The sequence below is a fragment of the Cygnus atratus genome, chromosome 6 (genome assembly GCF_013377495.2).
Source record: "Cygnus atratus isolate AKBS03 ecotype Queensland, Australia chromosome 6, CAtr_DNAZoo_HiC_assembly, whole genome shotgun sequence".
In the NCBI taxonomy this organism is placed as follows: Eukaryota; Metazoa; Chordata; class Aves; order Anseriformes; family Anatidae; genus Cygnus; species Cygnus atratus.
Genome location: NC_066367.1, coordinates 20,465,724 through 20,489,468, shown reverse-complemented (window position 1 = coordinate 20,489,468; position 23,745 = coordinate 20,465,724). Strand labels below are relative to the sequence as shown.

At 36.3% G+C, this 23,745-nt stretch overlaps 1 protein-coding gene across 1 annotated transcript in view; it reads right to left on the bottom strand.

Moving 5' to 3' along the window:
- The window catches only part of STK39 (serine/threonine kinase 39), a 90,221-nt gene that overhangs the window by 40,148 nt on the left and 26,328 nt on the right, over positions 1-23,745 (bottom strand). Inside the window, 6 exon segments of the mRNA XM_035570915.2 lie at positions 910-942; positions 1,071-1,193; positions 18,585-18,650; positions 18,757-18,805; positions 22,231-22,364; positions 23,631-23,732. Coding sequence (XP_035426808.2) covers positions 910-942; positions 1,071-1,193; positions 18,585-18,650; positions 18,757-18,805; positions 22,231-22,364; positions 23,631-23,732 — 507 coding nt within the window.

The following is a 23,745-nucleotide window of genomic DNA, read 5'->3' as shown; positions in this document are numbered from 1 at the left end:
GCACTTGAAGCCCAATTTTCATTACATGTTGATTTGAAACCCCAGAGTAAACTCCAAGGTGCAGCAATCCCCAAGGTTTTTGAAAGCAAGAGAAGGCTGAGGAACAGTGCACATGCCCCAAGACATCTCAGCCCTGAACAGCAAGTTCAACAGATACTGAAGCAGCATGTAAACTAGCTGTATACACTGAAAGACTGGGGTCGTTACAGGAGTAAACAGGGCCAAACCTGTTACTCTTTTTGCAGATTTCTACGACACCATGAAAATCAGAAAATACAAAATTGAAGGTGAAGTGGCAAGTGTCACCACCCATGGAACGGGCATTTTTAAAAGATCACCACTGTGGCTGTAAACTTACTAAGCTATTATTTATAGCATTGATGCTTCCTATGCTCTCAGCACAAGGCCATGAAACCCAGTATGGTCTTTTATTACTCTGATTTAATCTACTATTCAATAGTACTGAACTATTTTACTTCATACAGTATCAAGAATTTTAATTAGAAGCTACACATTGTGATACAAATCCTGAGAATGAAAAATTATTTGGACATCTTCTGGCTACTCCAAAACAGCCATCATCACTCTGACAAAAAAGAGAGCAATTAGTGCAATCCAGCTAGGAGGATTCATTAAAAATGGCCAAATTACTTATCTTAACCAGTTCTCCTGGGCACGAAAATAACATCACTTTGAATTTCCTATCTATTTCACCCAATGTGTACTCAAATTAATTGCTACAGGCCCAGCTGCATACAGCTCTATCCTCACAAGTACTTGCCGCACAAAGCTGCAGAATCAAATCAACAACACTCCCCCCTCAATCCACATTTTTAACAACAGAAATTGAAAGAGAAATCCCTTCACTCACACACTAGGAAGAAAAAAAATTGAAAGAGACATTTTTACCTCCATGTTCTCCTCTTCTTTTACTCTTCGTGACTGGAAAACAAATGCAGTCAAATATGAGCTATCCACTTTAATGCATTAAAGATCCAGAAATACTAACAATTAACATTAAGGCAGAATACCTTGCAAAGTATAAATGTCTTGACACAAACAAAAGTTACCTTTTCCTGAGAAACAGCAGCTTTGCCTTCCTCACTCTTCTCATCCATTTCATCATCACTCCATTCCCAGTCTCCATCCTCTGTTTTATGGAGATGACCACTGGAACCTGGTACTCGTCTAACCTACAAAAGTATTAAGTGCTTTCCATTACACAGACATCTTTAGTCTTCACTGATGTTCTGGTTAATCAACAGCTCTTCATGATTTTTATTCTATACACTTTTGTTTAGTTTACTGGAGGAGTTCCTGGCATAATGGAATACCTGACATCTGTGGTCATTTCATATTCCTCCCTCAGTTTCTCTCCTGCACAATCCATGAAAAGTGGATTCAACGCACAAAACTGTACAGACCATTAGAGGAATATCCTGCTCCATCACTTAAGGACGAATTCTGCATTACCTTCCCTGTTTCCAATACCAGGCTCCTAATGCACCAGTTTTAGCTACTGGTGCATTTTAATGCACTAGTTTTAGCATAGCAGCTGATAGCAGGTTCTTGCTATCCACATCACCAGGGATACAAAGGAACCCAGAGCAGGCAATTTGCCTGGCACTTGCAGTTATCATTTAGTGTCCTAGAAGGAACAGTCCTGATGTAGTCTTCTGTGGAATTGCACAAGCATTTTCCCCAACAACTATATACTAACCTATGAGAGGACATCAACCACAAGCAAAAACATGTTTTTCAAAAAGAAAAGAATGGTTTACAGAGACATTCACATACTACATGCACTGATCAAAATCTCTTCTGCATTTCCATTTTCAGTTGTTCAGAAGACTTATTCTAACTAGAATGATTTTAATGGAGCTTAATGATGCTAGCAGAGTTATAGCAGAAAGCTTTACTGATGAAGATGGAGTGCATTTCAAGATTTTAAATAGATTGCCTTTTAATAAGCAATAAACAAATGGCTCAAGGAAAAGAAAGTAAGTTGCTTCAAAATAAAGTATTGTGTTAGTTTAAATGATTTTCTTGAAAGGTGTCTGAAGGCAGAAAAACAAAAGCATAGACTTGTACTTTGCTCATCAGACTGATTCCTACCAGCACACATTCACAGGAAATCCTAATTTCTTCTATAGTAAAGTCCCCAGCCTTATTCAGCCTTCAAAAATGCAAAGTTGTTGTCTACCACACTTTTTTTTTTGGTAGATGCTTAACACTTGCATTCTTTTAGAAATGAAGTTGTGGAATTTTTTTATTAAGAGTGGCTTTTCTCAGTCTCAGTTTTAGTAAAAGCCACAAAGATTCAGTCATATAGGGAGGGCATGTATCTTAGGTGTGGCACAGAGCAAGAGGGGCACACCATATATCAGCAAATTGATCGTCTCTTCTCCCATCATACACCCATGTAACTATTATCATATATTGGATGAAAATACATTAGCTTAAGTTTCTGTTGTAATACATACTAATCAACAGACTTTTAATACTAGTAGAGCTGTTTCTCTTCAGATTTTCTATTGTCTTTCTCATTGCACATTTGTTAAAATGCATACAGATAGTGAATATGAAGTATTTTAGGAAACAGCTATCTTCAACTTGCATTTGAAAAAAAAAAAAAGGCAATGGAATAAAATACACGCAAAATGTAAAGGACTGAAATGTACGTTATGCACCCAAAGCTTTTTAGTCTTTGAATTTGGAGCAGCAGCCAGAGAAGGACCTTAGAGGGCAAAGATACAGCAGTCAAGGTAATCTAATAGTTTGTTACTATGGGAAGTCACAGTCAGGGGACATCCACCAGGGTTGCACAATCCTCTACCTCCCTCTTGGGACCAATGTGGTTGCACAGTGAGCAGATTCAGCCCACCAACCTGTGAAAAAAACACTAGTCTTTTTCTTTGAAATTGTATGTAGTAGCATTGTAATGACAATTACAGAGTTTGGACACCGTAGCAGCACCACATTAGATATATGAATCAGAGAGGCGGGGCAGCAGCCATTGCAATGTTCATACAGTTCATTACACAGTGATCGTAATTAAGAGTTTAAGAATGATCATAACTGATCCAAACAAAAACGTCAGTCTAGCTCCAGCACTGACCAGTCATATCTTTGCTTAGAAGAGAAAAAAGAGTGAGGGCAACCCTTTATAATTTTATGGTATTTCCCCAATTTACAGTAATCCTAATTTCATATTATGTTTGCTTTGTCATGATAAAGCCATTTGAAACAAAAATCTTAAGATCTTTTGATAACCACAGGATAAAACGAAATCAATTTTGCAACTTGTTCTTAAACACTTGTATTTGGGCACCAAAGATTTGTCTTTTGTGCTCTCCCAAGTCCAGGTTTACTAGGATGCAATATAATTTTTTACTTTAACCTGTTTTTAACCATCTTACGAAACAACATGGATGATGAAAGCAAGCACATTTTTATAAGTTACATCAAGTGCCTATGCTACAATCTTCAAAAGATTTTTCACTACCTCATAATCAAGTCTTTCTGACACTTAGATTACTCTTGAAATGTTCATCAGTCTGGTATAGCTCTATATTCCTTTCGTGCTTACAGGCCTAAAAAACAAGCAAAACAGAAAATGCTTTTTCTAGCATGTACACTAAGGGCAATTATAACAGGCCTACCAGGAGAGGAAAATTAACAAAAAGGAACAGAGATGAACAATTACTTACAGGCCCCATTGCTACAGTTATGTTTGAAATGCATCTTAATCAGACTGGTAGCAAAGCAGGTATTTTTCTAGACAACATTCTTCCACAGTTTTGTGTTATGATCATTTCCTTTCAATTTACAAAAGGGTTGTGTAATACACAGAAGCATTTTGCTGAAGAATATATATATGTACTAACCGTACTTTGTTAAGCATTCACATTCCACAATACTACAGCAGGAATCTGTGCCACAGGTATTGTGCATCTGCAGCAAAAATATTCAGGTACAGCCCATTGAGGGAGGAGGAGGAAAAGATTATCCCATTTTATCCAATCAAACTGCAGCCCCTTATGGTAAAGCTTAAAGATTCTTTCCTATGGCAGTTGGCAGCATAACCCTCTTTGAAACGCTTCAGCTTGTAAAAGTTAATGAAAAACCAGTGCAACAGGCCAACACAAAATCACTACACAAAAGTGATTATGAGAGTTTGGGGGGACCTGATGGACTACTTAACAAACAACTGTTATCAGAAATATATAAACTAGATGGCTACAGATGGAAGGCTATAGAAACCTATGTTCACCACTGCAAAAAGTATCCACCTATGCCTTGCCAATAATCTCAGCTTCAACTGGTCACTGCAAGAAACCATGGAAAAAACGGGAGAGACAGCAGCAGATCTGAAGAGATCACATAAACCGACAGCATAACATCAAGATATTTTCAAACAGCATGGATATTCCTACCCAAATTCACAGAGACAGTGAAACAAGAACACCTCTCTCAGGACATCTCAAATCCCACTTAGAGGATCTCTTCTATTTCTGACAGATCTTAACTCCCAGCTCCTGCTCAGCAGAAGTGTTTTTTGTTTTCTGAAATGCATGTTGAAGATTAACTTAAATACAGACAGTAGAGCTTTTCTGCCTTCAAAATGAAGTGCTACAGGAAACTAATGAAAATGAGTAACATCAAGTGTATGCAAGACAGAGCACTCATCCCAACTTCTAGGAGGGGGAACGGAACCTCTATCCTAGTAGGGAAAAATTTATCTGAAGACAAGACAGAAGAAAGCTTAAATCGCTAAGACAAGTATGGTTTGAAGACACAACTTAGGGATGAGTACTACATAGCTCTCAAAGGATGCCATACAATGATCAAGAAAGAAAGCAGGCCCAGATTTTGTGTCCTGTTTATCAAAACTTTTGATGAGATTCAATGACACTTTACCCTTGAGGGATGAGACAGAACTATTTTCTTCTGATTTTATCTTACAAAAATAAAGTGTAACATTTGACTCATATGAACTATCCTGCAAACAATGCACCATATTCTTCATTTCTACAGTGGGAGGGGGAAGAAGGTGGGAATTTGGGTGTCAAGACTAGAGATATATTTGGCAACTGAATCTACAGTTTGCCGTGATTGTATATTCATGATTCAAACTGCTGGAAAGATGACATGTCTGTAGATATGTAGCAAGAAAATGGACATTTGTCTTCAAGTGACAGTAGCCATTAGTGCTATAGGTAGTTTGAATTCCATATTCTCATTAAGATCCAGATTGTGGGGTTTTCTTCCCTGTTCATCCAGCACTTCAGAAATTAACTTTGTTTTTCTAGGCCAGCATCACTTAAGACAGACCTTATAATGGTAGCTTGTAAGAAAACTAATGGAAGGTCATTTATCATTGGATTGGAACAAATCAGATTCCATTCCTCAACAAAACATCATCTCTTTGGACAAGAGCTCTTGTTCTCAACTTTCTTTTGTGAAGCAGAATAGCCTTAAGTCATTAATAAATCCTTGCATCATGACTAAGTAGTTGGAATACCCTTCTGAGATCCTGATGCAGGCTCTCTTTCTTGTGTGAGGGCAGTGTGATCAAAGGGAGCATGAAAAAGCCTCCCAAAGGCACAAGTATCAACCAGCCTCAGAGAACGTACTGCTTCAGCACATTAATCTTGATGAGAAAGGAAGGGGAATAAGAACAACAATCTTAACACTTGTCCTAGCAAGAATACATCACAGGGGTTCTATGTGGAATGTTGTAAATAAGTACCTGTAATTTTACTATTGGTTTATCATTTCGAATACTATTACAAGACTGATAAAAAGCAGCATGCATGCATTTGGCCCCTATGATTAAACCAGTTCAGAATGTTCTATATATTTGTCTTATCTTGGTGCAGGCCTCCTATTTTTATGAAAGGAAATAAAGACACAGACAAATGTAGTGATTTATTCAAGTCCACAAAGCAAATCTGAGACAGAGCATGAAACCTATACAAACTTTTTGTATTTCTACAAAAATAGGGAGGAAGTTCTTTTACATGGCATGCAATAGCTATACAACTGCAATTTCTCCATCAGCTTTAGTCAAAATACACAGCATTGATGGCTCTTTATGCAAGGATTATCGCTCAGTAAATAATTCAGAGGGAAACGGAAACAAGTTAAAACATGCGCAATTCTAATTTGGGTTTATTGTTTTAAACAAAACAAAATGCTCCTTCCAAAACAGAACTAAACTGATTCATAACTTTAGCTAATAAAGAAAACAATGCAAGCCTTCAGCTTTACAAAGACAAATTAACACATATTAGAAAACATATTTCACATAAATCAGAAGAGCACACAGGGAATAAAAAATGAGTTTGAATGACTGGCATTTAAACTGCACCCAAGACAAAAGCAGCTGAGAACATTGTAATCTGCAACTAAAAACACGTTGTAGGAAGAAAAACTTAAGACACTGCCAGCATTACCACAGCTGTGGAAGAGACAATATGAACATCAGCTGGAACACAGAATGCTTGGACAATGAGAGAAAAATTGTAACTACCACAAAATTATTAGATAACAAGTTATTACTGTGTATGCTGGTTATTCCAGAATGCAGAGTCACAAAGATATAAGAATAAATTAGTCTGTTGACAAAATTATTTGCCCTTGCCCTTTTAAAGTAGGATACAGATTATTAATATTCTTGACAAACAATAGAATGCATAAGCTTTCCAGGAGAAAGTCTGCATAACCAAATGAACACAGCAACTGTAAATCTTAACCATCAAAAGTTAGCTCAAAGGTTGCCTGATACAGAGAGAACTCTAGCATCAGAATGCAGAAGCTGCCCACATTCCCAAAGTTTGATGAAAAGCAGAATACGACAAGGAAGCAAAACGAATTGTTGTCTTCTAGGCACTGAAGTGCTTGCTACATGTAGATATTACAGAGAATGGGGGAAGAAGAATCTATTATTCATCACTGATTCTTTTGCTTCTGCAATCTCTTTACAAGTCTATTTTTGTAGGGGGACAAGGAAGGGAATGAATGTTTTCTGAATGTTAAGATCTTTCTACTTCCTTATTCACAGCTACTCAAAATAAAAAAGAACTTGGCCCAGTTACACATTTAGTGTTTTATTTCAGTACCTAATTTTTTAAAACAAAAAGGACATACTGTGGGATGCCACTGAATACAGACATAAAAAAACCTATTGCATTTCATACATGGTAGAGCACATCCTCTAGATCACATTTAAAACCAGTTCTTTCAGTATGAGTAATAACTATGCATCTATTGTCCTTCTCATTCAATAGGAAGACTACTGAACTAGCCATCCTGATTCGTCCAGTATTTCAAATATTTAAGCTTTGATGTTTAACATTAAAGTCTCTAGCAAATGAATATTTGGGATAGAATCACATCCGGATTTATAATATTTTTAACTGTGCCCCACAAAAAAAGTAAAGGTAACCTGAAAGTATGGCAAACAAGATGCATTTGTGTAAGCAAAATTCACAGTACTAATGAGCATTAAACACTTCAGTTATATAGGAGATACCACTACCTACCACTACCATGCTCCATACATGGGTAACTTACATCCCAAAAGCAATTTGTTCCTAAATTCTTAAAAAGAGGCAAATGTGTAAATGTCATACATTTCAAACATCTGCAGAAGTCTTCATGGAATCCTAATACTGTTCCCTATTATTTTCTAGCTATGTAACAGTCTGCTATTCTACAGTTTGCATGCTGTAGACTCCCAAGTGGAAAATCTTTATAATTATTTTTTAAAGAAAACACATTCTCCTGGAGATCTTGCATCTCATCAAATCAAATAGCTTAGCTTCTTCTAGAGATAAAATTGTGTTTTATTTTACCACTGATGCTGTTCAGCTGTATCTGCTAATACAGTATTCAAGACATACACGATCCAACATGCCCTAGAGAGTGAGAATGACAAGCTGGTTATTTAAACACACATTTTCTGCAGTCTGTCCTAGAGTAAGAGGCCTGATTTGACTTTGATGCTGGAAAGAGAAAGACCCTAAAGACTTCTCCCTCTTCCAGAGGCAGGCTTTCTCCTAAAAACACCTTGACCAGCACGGCACTTCATACATGCTTTGCTCCCTGCTACAAGACAGTTACCACTTTTATAACAGAAAAATAAGAATGGTCAGAACTCACTGCAACAGTCATTGCTGCAGGAAAGACAAAACAAACATTAGCTCAGAAAAGCAATATGGTGTTCATTCAACTAAATATTCTGCCTATTCCAAGAAAGCTGATTAATTTATTCCTGAATTTCAAGGGCTTTTTGAAAAAAAAAATATAAAGGTGAAGAAGTTAGCATTGGTCTGGTGGCATGTCCCCAGATAGGGGGAAAATACAGTCAACACTGAGCATACTGGAGAGGAGACAAGGAAACAGTTCTACAAAAATGAACAAGTGTTTACAGAATTCTTCCTCATGACAGTATCTTTTCTACTGCTTCAAAAAGCTCCAAGATTTTATTCAAGAAAATGATTGTGTTATTACAAAGATCATGCTGTTAAATTTTACACTTAAGAACACTTTCCTATTTATTACACTCAATTACTCTCAAATATTTATTGTCATTAATTCAGACAACCTTTGCAATGGCAGCAAAAGCTACAGAATTTTCAAAACAGTGTCTCAAGTAGCTTTTTTAGCATATGAAATTACAGCAGCTTTTGGATTTAAGGATTAATGGAAAGCCTCACAAAAACCCAGAAGCCAATATTAAATCTCTCTTCACTTGAGGGAAAAAAAAAAAAAAAAAGCTCAAGTTTCCTAGATAATTGACAAAGGCTAAGAGCACACAGTTACCATCACCTGGCAGACATAAACTCTGAAGTATGGGAGTAACTGATGCTTTCCCCTGCGTCTTGCAGTAACATCAGTTATACCCCAGCTCTTTCAGTAAGAAAGGTGGACTAATAGGAAATACACAGTGTTAATACTGGACATAAAGATACCCAGACTGAAGACATGAGGGAAACCTGTCAACATGAACAAACACAAGCACACCAACAGGAACTCCAAAAGAAGCTAACAAGTACATTTGTAAGCAACCTTTTGCTTCTCTAGTGAGTTCAAAAAGATGCCCTGATACAGGATCATCTATTTAATAGGAACAGCAATAAACAGTCTTTGTAGAATGACACTTACATGCCTCAGTCAAATCTCAAAGGATAAACCAGCTTGAAAAACGCAAGTACAAATTCTAGAGTGGTAAAAAGAATTCCAAACAAATTCAGCATCCGTTCTTTGCTTCTTGAGTAAGTAAGTCCATCACTCTAATTTCCAAATGCCTTCAAATAAATTTGTGTAGTCACATAACTATTGAAAATTTACAAAAATTCACACTAAGCTAGACAAAACTTCACTTAAACTAATTTGCCAGACAACAGATTAAACAAATTAAAGTTCAAGCGTTTGTAATTCTGAAACTTTATAAAATCATCATTAGAATCAATGTTTTTTCACTGGTTCCTGGAACATAAACAACGAAGACCATCACTGTTTGTCAGCCACAGAAAATAAATCCTAAACATGCCTTATTTCTTTAATATATATACACAAATGCAACAGAATCCTACTATCCAGCTACTCTCTAGAAACTTCATAAAGAAATCCAGTTTATTCCAGACCGCTTGAACATATCTCTGTCAAGAAAAAAAAAAAGAACAACAACCAACTAGAACATTGTTTTCTCACAACACCATCATACTACAACTGCCATATGAACTATATATGTTATGGGTTCAAAAGTAACTGGATCATCAGTTGCCATTTAACATAATAACAGGAATGTAAACATTAAATACAGGCATTCCAATTTGTTGCTAGAATCAAGGAGGAACCAGTCAAACAATGCTATACATTTCAACCTTTCCCTAAAACTGTGTAATGGTTCTTGCAGGAGATGGGACACCACTGTTACAGATCCCCAGAAGTTCTTAAAGATAAGATGGCTGAATTGCTCTTTAAAGTGCCAGCATTAATTGGTAATTGATGAGGTAGGTAGGTTTTCTGTTTATACCCCCCTTCTGCTTCCCCCCCGCCCCCCTTTTTTTTCAAATCACAAGTCTCAAAAGCTTCACGTCTCGTACAGATTCAACATAAAGAATTTACCATGCCATTTGCTCCTGTTATGTTTACAGGACAAAGAGGATGAGAAACAGGACATTACAGAACACAATTCTGTTTTTTAGCAGATTTTGCTCTGTGCATTTCTCTAAGAAACAGACCAGTTCCCTCCATACTCATCTTAAGCCTGTTGAGCAATCAGGTTTTACAAATTTTACCTTCAGGCCTCTTTCGAACCTTTCCTGAATGTTTCCCAAGATATATAAACTAATTTAAATCCTCACACCTATGCATCTATTTGCATTCCAATGCAATGAAGGAAATCATCTTCCCATCAAATTTATCCAATCACGGCACAAACCTTTTGCTCAAAACAGTTCTAAATTTAATCATAGCTTAGCACTTGGGGTAAAAGGCAGATATTGGAGAATTCACTTTTCTACAAAATATTTTCATGCAAAAGAACATCATTCACTTTGCATACGAACATCTACGCTGTAATCACATTTTTCCAAAAAGAATCTGAGGTACAGGAGAGAGCCTGAATTCCCCTGTGTATATGTCATCCTCTGTTCAATAGTCATGACGTTTCCTCAAGAGATGGAGGAAGTCGCCATTCAATTGAGTCTTAAAGGCCTGTGGATACCCCAATCCCTTCGCTGTTGGTTATTAAGCTCCCCTGAGTTCATTATGTTGGGAATTTTCATTTTTATTCTGACATAAGCCAAAACATCCTCCAAACCCCAAAGTGTAATTGGGAAGGTGTTTTTTTCCCCTCACCAATATTTATGCAGATTATCATTATTAATGGAATGTACCACTACCTTTCCAAAATAACATCCAAATATTTCTGCTCTGTAAGAATCAGGTGTTAAAATACTACAGTAACTTGCTGTTTTGACATTTGCTTTCCCTTCTCTTAAGCCTCTCTGCACAATACAAATTCTGATGTGGAAGAGCCTTTTCTAGATTTCTTTTTATCCTACTCGCACAAGTAGTTAGACAGAACTCTAAATGTTTTACATTTATGTGCAGGAACATGTTTTTTTGTTGTTGTTGTTGTGTTGTTGTTTATTTTTTTTAAATGCAGAGAGGCCTAAGACACTGTTTTGACAGCAAGCATTTAACCTGACATAGAAACTAATTCTGCAAAACTTCTGGTCTTTCAGGGCAAGACACCAATTTAAACTCTCATCTCAGAATTAAAATTCTGTGATGTGCAAGCCATCACTCAGGACTATGTAAGTCCCTTCCCCTTGCAAGATCTGGGGAGGTTTGTTGCATTACAGCTTTCACTGTACAGGTAGCTTCAAATTCTCTATTATGCCACCCACATCTCCACATTATGGAAACTTTCCTAGGGTTACAATTCATACCTGCAGACAATGATAGGTAAGGCTGGTCCTGAACCCTGAAAATTAACCAAAGTTATAATTCATGTTCTACATCAAATTAATCATTATTGCTTCTCTATGTTTTACAACCACATCTAGGTTCTGCATAAAGTGCAGATTGAGAAGACATAGATGACTGAAGGTTTTGCTGTTGCTGAGAAGTTTCTTTAGGCATTTCTGGTGGGTATATTACATATGTAAGAGAAAAGAACCTTTTGAATTAAGAACACAGAGAAGCTCCTGGGAAGCAAACATGCTATTTGGTGTACACATCTCCCGTGCTCTCAAGTTTCAGTCTGAAAGTTTTGAATTTCAGTATTCCAAGGTGACCTAGCCAGAGGAGACAAAGCATCATCAGAACTTCAGGTTGTATGTCCTGAGTCAGAAAAAGCAACAGCAGTGAACATTCTCACATGTACATTATCTCACAAGATAAAGGAAATCTTGTGATATCCTTCAAATCCAAGTAACTTTTAATTCCAACTGAATTTTTCAATTCCAAGTCAAGTGTAACTGGTGTCCACAAAACATGGAAACACTGATAGAAATTGTTATCCCATTTAAAATTTCACATTAGAATTATGATCATAATATTTCATTTACTTCGGTATTAGGCTTTCATAAATCAAATTTTGATCCCACATTATTTTTCTTCAATAATTAACTGTGCTTCTGTTAGAATTAAAGTATGTATTAGCAGCTATCCAGCACACCCTTGCAAAACAGCTGTTTACTTTGAAGTGTGCAATGTCATGTTTATGAAACACATATAATTATCTTCAGAGAGACAAGTCAACAAGGAAAAACTGTGAGACACTGATGCAAATTCACAACTACTTATTTCTTCCTTAATACAGCACAAAGGACTGCAAAAACTGAAATGGCACCTAAGTCATTTAGCGCACAAATTTTATTTTTTTTTTTACATCTGTAAATTACCAGTTTAGTCACTTCTGGAATCATTTACGCTGGAAATTTCAAGTCAATAAATGCAAGATCATTACATTTTTTTTCACAAAAGAACAATGCACGAAAGAGAGGGATAATTTCAAATTGCATAGGACTTCCTTAACTCTCTACTAGTTCTTGAATAGTGTCTCTTTTATTTAATGGATAAAATGGCACAAGTCAAAGAACAGACACCTGTTTATAAAAAAAAAAAAAAGAATTTGCTTTAAATACGTATGATACTGGTTTGTTTTCACAACCAAACACAAACAGTATCATGCTTACACGATGAATGTGACAGAAAAACTGAGAGAGGGAGGCAGGGCCATGAATTAAGAAAATTGCCAGGAACACTTACCTACACTCACAGTTTACACATGGAATACAGGGGAGCAATCAGAGAGAGGAAAACGAAGGTATTAAAGAGACCCAAGCTTATTCAAGGTACTTAAAAGGAATTAAGCTGTTAAAAACAAAAAACTGAGTATAGTTCTCAAAAAAGTTATAAATGATCATGAAAATAATGAACATAAATCTACAATTTTCATAAAATCCAAATATTTAAAACCCCAGTGTTTATATTTTAGTATGACATAAACAGCATGCATTTTACCAGGCTTTAACATTTAACATTGCAGACTTAAGAGGTGCTTCTAACTTTGCAATGTTCCCACAGCCTGCATGACTACAAGGACTGAACCCTGCTTCTTGTACTGTGTTAGATACGGCTGCCCTCTGCTGTCTATGGCTCTCCCACACAGCACGGTTAGGATGCACAAGCTTTGTAATTCAGTTGACTTTTTTCCCTTTTCACTTTACATACTACCTAACTTTATTCAAACTGTGCATGTGCAGGTAAACAGTCTTATCCTGGAGCTACTCTTCAGTGCTCATCAGAAGTTGGACTTGGCCTTATTATGACACTATTACTATTCCAGTCCATCTTTCTAATCTGCTAGCCTTAAACTGCCTGTTCTGATTAAAACCTTGAAGTTTCCAGTTCTTTCCATCATTTTAACTTCTCGAGCCAGAAGCACTTTTCAGCTAAATTAATTCCCGTCTAATAGCAGTGGGCAGCATAATCTCAAGGATGTCCTGCTTGACCCATTCTCCCCAACAACTTCAAGAATACCATACAAGACCTCCTGACCAAAGAATGTATCATCAGCATCATGCAGTTTCTTTATCCTATCTCAAGTCTTTAACCAGAACTCATTCAACAGGGTCTCTAAGGATATACTACACTTGCATTTCAAGGTAATGAAACTCTCCTCCAGTGTTAAGTTTCAACAGCTTAGATAAATGCTAAGTATTTAAGTTACTGGTCTAACAAAAGTAGCTCTCATTATTCACCAACTTCATGTTAGTCATGGTCTATACATTTTTGAATGGGTCAAGAGGTTATGAACACAACACTGGAGTAACAGCACCCATCTGCTCATTCACTAATGACGATGACTATTTCACTACATAAATGAATTCTGAAGTTGAACTATGATGCTTTATGAACTGGAAAACACTATCCAATACAGAGTAGGGTTACTTTTTAATGATTAAGATGAATCGTATGTAAGCTTTTAAATCCTGACAAAAAAAAAGTAATACAAGTTATTATAAGAAAGTTTACAGCCATCTGAATTATAAAAGACTCAATGAGACAACTATTCCATAGTTTGTTTTAAAGCCAGTCTGTTCTCTAACAGATTAGGTCCATTTGAGAGCACAAAATCCAGCTTCCTGAACTCTCTATACAAATGGCAGAGGCATACTATGAAAGAAAGGATGGGCAAACCCATATACACCATATGAAGTTCTTTGTATCTTATGGCACAACTGTATTTAAGTGTAACTGACAAACATTGACAACAGTCTTTTCTTTTTGTTTTGTGTTAAAACAAAGCTGATGAAACTGTAAGTGTCCACCCCTTAAAACATTTTCCAATTCCACTATCCACAAATGGAGGCATAACTTTCCGATTATGTAAATTTGACCCAAAAAAAATCACATTTTGTGGGAAGTGTTTCTGTTAACTTTTACTTTCAACATCTCCTTGCAAACAAACCTTGCAAAAAAAAGACAATGCCCTTTTCTCCTCTAATTTTTTTAGTAATATTCAACAACATTAAAAATAGCTGCACTGTTTTTTTGTTTGTTTTTGCTTTTATTTGTAGCAGTTCTATGGGTAAACTGAGGAGTTAATATTCTGCGATGGAGTGGCCTCCCCGACACAGTCTTGCCAATACATACTTATCATTCAGTTGCTGTTTTCCAGAAAAATCATACCAGGACAGCATCTGTCCATTCTCCTTATATATCAGCCATAATGAGGTAAGCATTTTTTGAAGTGTCAACAATCACAGCAATGAATATATGTTTTTACTAATAATCTGGGCTCAGATTAGTGTTGCTCTCTACTTTACAGAAGGTGTGGAGCACAGCTGTATGAACACCAATCTTTGGTGAAGAGCTTCTATTAGATTAAATCCATCACTACAACATGCAAATGTTGCAAATGATACCTTGCTTAGGTGGTATCATACTGCTCTCCCTACTAGGATTGTTAATTTCTTTAACAGGATAACATGCCATTCAGATCCATTTCCCTTAATTAGCTGTACTGCAGACCTAGAACTTCAACCCATCAGTAAGGGTATTTCTACTGAAATTTTAATATAAACTGGTATCGCTCACACTAATCATCTCTTTATGCTGTCATTTTTTTCCCAGTAACTTGTAACTCTAAGGTTTAAAGAGCTTCTATTAACAGTGCAGAGCAATAGCACCTTCCCAAAAATAGAATTCAAGCCCAATTATTACTCAGAATTGTTGTTTTTTTTTTTTTTAACTAGTAACAGTTCAGACAGCTATTAAATGTAACTCAGATACACCTTTTTCCCTGTTCACTTTGTAAAAGTGGCAGTCATACAGGAGGTTCTCAAAATTAAAGAAATGGGATTATAAAATCACAGAATTGACAAATGGCCTCTGGGCATACAGAGTACTTACAGTAGTAATTAATTTTTTAGTGTGACCAGATTTCGAAACTGACTGTGGAATTCTGGAAGCTGCTTCTAACTTCCTCTGTTCCAATACAGCAATTTTCACAAATGAAACAAAACTTAGCATTCAGTCCAAAACTAAAACTACTTCAACACACGTTAAAACGTGTATCTATACAACAGCTTAGCAAGAGCTTAACAGGCGTGTAACACAGTCCTGATCCAAGCAGGACAGGGCAGGCTGCTCTACCATAACACCATCTAACAAGCAAGAAGCTTCAGTCAGGCCTCCCACATTTCTATCAGCAACAAAAGCGTGGCCTTGGAGAGCTGTCCCCTGCTTGTCAGACTGCACTGAGCATGGAGCATTCACAGCAGCCATTTCTCCAGTTCTTCTAGACACCAACAATGGTCTCCCAACTGAGCAGTAACATTAACAAAACCCAAAATGGCCATGAAGTTGCATAGTGTAACACTCGTTCCTGTAGATCTGTACTGGTATGCATTTAAGCAGGTTCTGCACATAAACAGGCAAGGTATGTTCCTCCTGGGCCAGTCAATTCTGGAAGTGTTTTAACGTTATCCTTGATTACCTGAAGTACCAGGAAGAGGCATCATTTCAAGATTAACACAATTAAAAACGAACAAAGGCACTGGGACATGGGTAATATATGCACAACAATGTAGTTTACAACAGTAGTTTCAACCCACGCTGTAAGAGTTGTTGAATCTTATCCATTTGGTTTTTATAATAGGAAGTATCTTTACAGGCTTGAATGTTTTCCTCACACATACAAGACCATGTGTACCTGTGATTTCACAAACAGGCCTGTATTCATATTTAGTCAAAACTGTTACCAAATGTAAGTTGTAAATACAGCAGCAAAACATGAGAATACTACGTCAAGAGAAAACAATTTAAAGTTAAAACTACATTGAGGCTGGAGTTCTGGGCAACAAAGCAAAGTAATTGTACGTGCAGTAAGTGCAAGAAAAAATAAATTACTACAGGGCAGATCCAATACCTGCACCGACAGTGGTACTGTAGATCATTAGTTACAAGGCATTTCTTACCCAGTGCTACAGAAGATAATTGAAACTGTGATGACACTAGCTCCTTCCTATCTCTTACCCAGAGACATTCTTTTTTCCATTACAAGGGTTATTCTTTCCATGGGTGACCTCTTAGACATTTTACATGTTACATGAATGTTTGAGCAACCAAACTCTGCTTAGAGCTTTTTTATTTAAAAAAAAAAAAAACAACTTTAATATTAAAATACATTTATATTTTATAGTATCTTAAAACAGCAGCTACATGCAAAGTCGTAAGTGAATTAAATTTTAAATTCCTAATGAATTTTAAAAGTGTCCTTTCGAAATGTAAATAATTTAGTATTTTCACAAGCTAAAACCTATTTTTTTGTATTTTATGCTGCAATTAAAAGACCTATAATTTATTACTCTAGCATCATTCAGCTTTTACTTATTAAGAATCACTCCTCCTCCAAATTAGGAAGAGCTGTACAAAAAAAGCATTCAACAAGCTGTTGCTGATGGCACAAGGGAAGCTACTATGAATTCATTTTGCAATTCCAGATGCTAAGTTAAAAAAATAAGTATGTGTACATGGGTATATATGAGTTAACATGCAGTTCCTATAGCTGACCTGAGGACTCAACTGAGAGAAATTCTATGAGGTCCATGCTCTATTGGAAACAGAGTTGGTACTAGAGCATGCCTAAATTACTCCTGCAATGCCCAAGAAGGAAAATGACAAAATGCTCTCTCTCTACTTATTTTTCTCTCTCCAGTTAGGGCAACTTTTATGTGGGCATTGCTGCCACCACATGGCCAAACAGCTGAACTTTGCATTTTGCAGATAATGCACTGCTCAACAGGCTACCCCTACATTACAAGAAGCCCTCTTTTTTCAGCTTTGTGTTCCAACCTCTCAAAGTCCAACCATTGCCACTGATTTCCCAAATTGCTTCTACCTAACAGAAGAATGAGAAAGAACTCATAGTATACTGAACCCACTGACAGCCTCTTCCTATCACAGACACCAGCTATAGAAACAATTACATGAAACATTCACAAACACAACAAAATGTTACAAGCGCCACTTCAGTTCACTGCTAAGAAAACATAAAAGTCCTACAGATGTTCAATACCCCTGGAACTGGTGTGTCACGAAAGGCTGCAACAGTTCTTTTCTGGAAACACCCTCCTTAAAACATCTTCTCAGAAATCAGACTACTTTGAGGAAGTTAGACTGAGCACTTTGTCCTAATACCTGCAGAGGTTTAGCAATCTCAGCAGCTTACTCATACTGAGCCTATATTGTGAGTTTATTTGGAATTAAGTTTAACTTCTCACAGACCACAAAGCAGGAGTCTACATTCATTCCTGTTTAGTAGCTCTTATGAACAGTAGCTTGCTTCATTATTTAAGTTTTAAAATATTTACCTGTTAAGAATTGTTTAGTTCTGCTGCACCTCACTTGGTAAACTCTTTTAAACAAGTGCCAAAGATACCACAGAAATATCAGCACATGCCACAGTAGTGGGATAACTAATAATAATTAGTTCAATAATCAATAATTATTATTAATTATTAATAATATTAATAATAATGTTAATAATAATTATGATAATGGTTTAGCTCCATACATTTTGAAATAAGGCTTTATAGGTACAAGTAACTCAAGAGCCCTCTTGTAGAGTTTGACCCTGACTTCCACACATTTAAAATATTCAACGTTTAAAAAAACCTAGAAAATGAGCTAGTTGTCAGTAATTACTACTTCAGTACCTTCATCTTTTCCTTAGATAATCAAATATACAAGTTAGTTACGCAGCTTATGAACCTATATGCAAGCAGATCTGCCATTTTTCATTTGCACAACCATTTCACCTATAAGTTTCCAAAAGGGAGTGGGGAAAAATAATCATATAACATACGATGATATGTACCATGCATCATTTTGACAAGGCCAGGAAGAAAGTCAAAATGCCCAAAGGCTACCTTGAGAAGGCTGTGAAGGAGCGCATAAAAGAACAGCTCAGTCAAGTCAATTAAAATTTAAGGGAATTAAACAGTTCCCGCCTTCCCTTGCATACAAGTCAAGAAAGAGGTGAATACACTCACCTTTTTTGCTCTTTGTGCTATATTAGGTGTTCTAGTGAGAAGCTTTTCAATCAGATATTCTCTATTCTGCAAGACCAACATTTCATAAGTTAAAAATCAATACAAGGAAAGAAGAAAAATCATGTAGATTTTAAGGCAGAGCAAAATTTACTTGTAGGGTTAAACGTTTTACCTTGGCTTTCTGGAAAAATTTGCATTTTAAAAGTTCTGCTGCTGTGGGCCTGAAAGATCAATAATAAATTAGAACAGAAAACAAAGACCCCTCTCAGTGAATACAGTACAGGACGTTAGTTAAATGGTACGTCTCTAATACTTTTGAATTAGTACTGTATGAATGGGGAAATGAATGGCAATAGCTACTGAATTAATTCATACATACTTACCACGCATGAAAAAAAACGTTTCCCCATGGCAAAGATACAAAAAAAAAAAAAAAAAAAACACCACCACACAAAAAATCAGTATCTAAGTCATCAATTTTCACCCTCTTTCTTTCAATGCAAATATATTTTACCCTTAATACAAAGGGACAAAAAAGAAAAAGTCAAGTAAAACATGCTTCCCCAAGTGACTCCATGAATGCAACTAAACTTTCCTCCACAGCAATGAAAGGGTCCATTTTCCAAACAGTAACATCACACCTGCTAATTGCATTCTTTCTTTAGTGATTCAAGCAGGTATTCACAAGAAACCATACTGACACTATTAATTTGATGCAAAAACCAAAGAACCATGAGGAGCATCATCCAACTAAACAAATACCAATTCAACATTTGTAAAGTCAAAACCTACACATTTCACGTTTACTTGCAGTTCTGTTAAAGTCTATTTCTTCCAATCATCTTCAAGTTTATATTTTTGAAGTTTCCAACAGATTTTCATAATCTTACAGCTACTGAAACGATTCCAATAAAGGGATTTGTCCCCCTAGCTTCAGGGATCTAAAGCTACACATCCAGACAAAGCCATATTGTGGTACTGAAGCAGACTCTGGAAAGAAAGAGAAGCATCTCTTGGGATGAAATAAAATCCTTCAGGTATGGGGTTTTGTTTTGTTTTTTTTAATCCTTTCTACTAGGAACCGAGGCCCCTACCCAATGCTGATTTCAATATGGCTAAATCTAGGGGAGCTAGAATCTCGAAGATTCATAATTTCCAAATGAACAGAAGCAACATCTGCTGTGGATTTTCATTTGACTTACAGCAATAGAGTGGATACAGCTTAGGTTAGATAAGACAGTGGAAAGTTTCCATATGGAAAAAAAGAACAAAAAATCTGAACTAGTTAATTTCTCAGGGGACACATCTGAAGAGGAAGTGAAGAAAAACAGGAATGTATCCCAGCTCGCTCCTGCTAGAAATAATGAAACTATTCCTGTCATCAACAAAAAGCATTCAATTTAGACATAAGACAGTAGTTCCACAGAGCACTTATTTTTCTCCCACTCCAAAGCACCACTCTAAAATAATGGAGTTCTTAGTGGTGATACTGTGAAAACCACCAAGCTTAGCTGTAATTCACACAAACCTTGGAAGGGCAAAATGGAAGGGGAACCTTTTAAAAATCAGTTTCTGCATCGAGTTTTCAAGTTCAACCTCAAATCAACTTTAAACTTTAAGACATATCTTTGTGACCCAGCACTATTCTCTCTCAACAAGGATACGCGCAATTAAAAGCCAGATTCTTGGTAAGGTCTTATCCAAACTAGTGTTCATTGCTCCACCAGTATTTATACCAGACACTTCTGAACAGGTCTGGAAGTGCTTTCTTGGCCTGTTATCCACACACACTTAGGAGTGAATTACAGCCGAGGACTGTAACCTACATACTTTGCACTGAGGAGAGAAATACTCACATACAGAAGCCCAAAAGAAAAACATCATGGCCTGAGAGACAACAGTGCAATACCAGTCACAGAATTTGCCAGAAAAAGCAAGTCTCCCACAGTTGACACAATGACTATGGAAGTATCTCTAATGCAAAACTAACTTCCAACTGTGAAGAAACTAAATGTACCAATAACCCCACAACATACGGACGCTCTCTATCAAGTTAAGAGTAACTGACGCATAGATCTCACCACCTATACGCTGGGCTAGTTGTTCAGTTCAGATCAACCTAGAGCGTGAAAATACTGTATGTGTTAGAACACTACTGTTTCAACACTGGTATCAGGTAACTCTTAGCATTGTATATTCAAGGAGAGGAGGAAAGCTATTTTAATTATGTATTTTTGTTTTCCTATTCATTTAATTTTTCCCTGAAAATTGCTGAACATAGGAAACTTAAAAGAAACTTCAGAGAAGAGAATCATAGAACGGTTTGGGTTGGAACGGACCTTTAAAGTTCATCTAGTTCCAAACCCACTGGCATGGACAGGGGATACCTTCCACAAGATCAGGTTGCTTATGACCTTGAACACTTCCAAAGAGGGAGCATCCACTTCTCTGGACAAAGATTATACTTGATTATCCAGCTTGATTTGCCAGAACAACATTTCATTCTGATCCATAAGCAGCCAGCAAATTGCAGTGCTAAGCTTAAAGAATTAGGACTTGATACTAAGACCACCAACTGGAAGGAACTGGGGAATCTGAAAATAGTACACAAATGACCTTTCAGTCAAAGCAGAATTTGAAGGATTTCAAGAATAAAGATCTTAACATGCAATTATTATTTTTTTTCTTAATTATAATTTATGTCTAGTATTACTTCCAGTATTGCTGTTGTTACCCTTGAAATTTGACTTGCTTCATACTTTGGACTTAATGCTTGTGGAACATCAGCAAATGAAAAACATACAATAACGGACCTAATCACACTACTCAGTCAGAATTGCTGTTTCGGACCATAATCTTTTTTTTCCCCCCAGAAATGTCAGCTGTGAAAGTTTTAGAAAAGTGCTATATTGAACACCCTCAGGAAATAATGTTAATTAGAATGTGCCTCCTCCACCTCTTCAGCAAGACACCTACGAAAACAGGTCTGCATAAAAACGAATAAAGGATAAATAAATGAATTGCTCTGGGAACCGGAAACCTCAGCAATAATTCTGAAATAAATGTTTAACATTTTCATTGTCTTGGCTTCCCCATTCAAAAAATACAGCAAGAAGAATCAAAAACACAAAGACAATTGCCTACAGTAACATGAGGATCCCTAAACATGCTCAGAGCATCCCACTTCAAATTACAAAAATATCTCTTAATAAGTAATTTTCTCTGGAGATATTAAAGTTAAAAGGCAATACAAAGCTCAAGACTTTTTTTTTTTTAATTATTATTGTATAGGCCAAGAGGTCATAATGTTTGGTCACCAATAGTTCTGTTTGATCAACTTGAACAGTCATGTTAGATTATGGAAAACAAAGATTTATATCCTGCCTCCAATGAGAAATTAAGCTATAGAGCAAGGAATTTTGTTTGATCAGAACAGCATATTTAAATATAATCAAATTAGGTTAAAAAGCTAGAATAAAGCTAGTGACAATTCAGAGGCAATTTCTTCTCCCCACATGAAGATACTGAAGGTTAGTATTACAAAACTCAAATCATATGCTTAAAGGTGATGTTTAAATACTGGAACCCTAAATAGTCTGTACATTTAAAAAAAGTAATTCCACTGTGTGTGGCAATAATGACTTACCTTTTGGAAGGATCTTTTTGAAGGCATAATGAAATCAATTTTCTAAAGGATTTGCCATACTTTTTCATCATCTCCTTGTCCTCTACACCTGTCTCTAAAGTAGGAGGATCATTTTGCAACGTCAGCATTAACACCTACAGTAAAACCCAAGAAAAGGTACTGTAAGCAAAAACAATTCAAAACATGCAGAAATAAAAAGAATAAATATTCTTCAGATATTTAGATATCTTGATTTACTACTAAAACGAAGAAGTGGTGCTGACCATCACAACAGCATTTCTATGCAATCCTCAGAACAACGAACGGTATAACTGATAAAAAATATACATTAAAAATAAAGAATATATACACCACTTTAAAATTCCCCAAATAGATGAAAACAAGTGGTCAGAATACTTAAAATGTTGTGCCCAGGTGTTGCATCCTTGGACTGCGGACTTGTGAGAATAATGTGAACACACAAGTGAAACAGAAAAAGAGGAATAGTAAGCAAGGTTGCTGCAATCAACATTTCTACTGCACAGATCAAAAAAATACACACTTTGGTGAAACACTGCAACATTTAAAGTATTTCAGACATAAATGTAGATCTTATGCCTTAATAATAAAATATATTTTCTAGGATGTTGTAATAATAATAAAAAACATTTATTCCTTTATCAGCTATATTAGACACTATATTTCTTTTCAGAAATACTGCTGTGTACAGCAGTTGCTACAAATTTAAGCATCTTAACACTATATAGGATGGTGTATCTTCCCAGTTCTGAACTTTAAAAATTTTTACTTACTCTACGAAAAATAAAATTCAGCCACAAGCTTCCCCCCTTTCTCCCAGCTTTTTTTTTTCTCCCAGTAGGCTTCCCTACTACGCTACAAGCTCTTCTTCAAGCAAAGGCACAAAACTCATTTCCAGAAAGCCCTTAGTTACTACCATTATTTTATCAGAATTAGTGAAAAATACATAACAAATCACTTAAATGCCCAAATTGAGGAGACACTTTTTCAGAAAACCTCTATATCACCCTATTTTAAAAGCACAAAAACATAATCAGAAAGACAGAAGAAATCACAAAGAATGTACTACATACTTTTCTACCTTCAACAGAAGTGTCTTGTTTATTCTTTTTATTTCCTCAAAAGTGAATGAAGCAACCCATCTTAAATGCTAATAACAAAGGCCCAAAAGCCCAGTTTCATAGGTCTGTGCCTTGCACACCAATGCTCTCACACAGCTGCCTACACACCATCACCACCACCACCCACATTCAGCATCCACAAAGTTGCTCTACTTGCAGTCATTTGTCAACAGAAAAAAAAAATGCAATAACCAAAGAAGTTTAAAGACAGAACAAACTGAATCCTGGAACCCTTCGGCACTAATATAAAGTGACAGTTACTTTCATAGGAGGATATTTGTGATAAGGTGCTGCTCCTGTTGCTAACTCAATGGCTGTTATCCCAAAACTCCACATATCAGCCTTGAAGTCATAACCTCGCACCTGGAATAGAGCC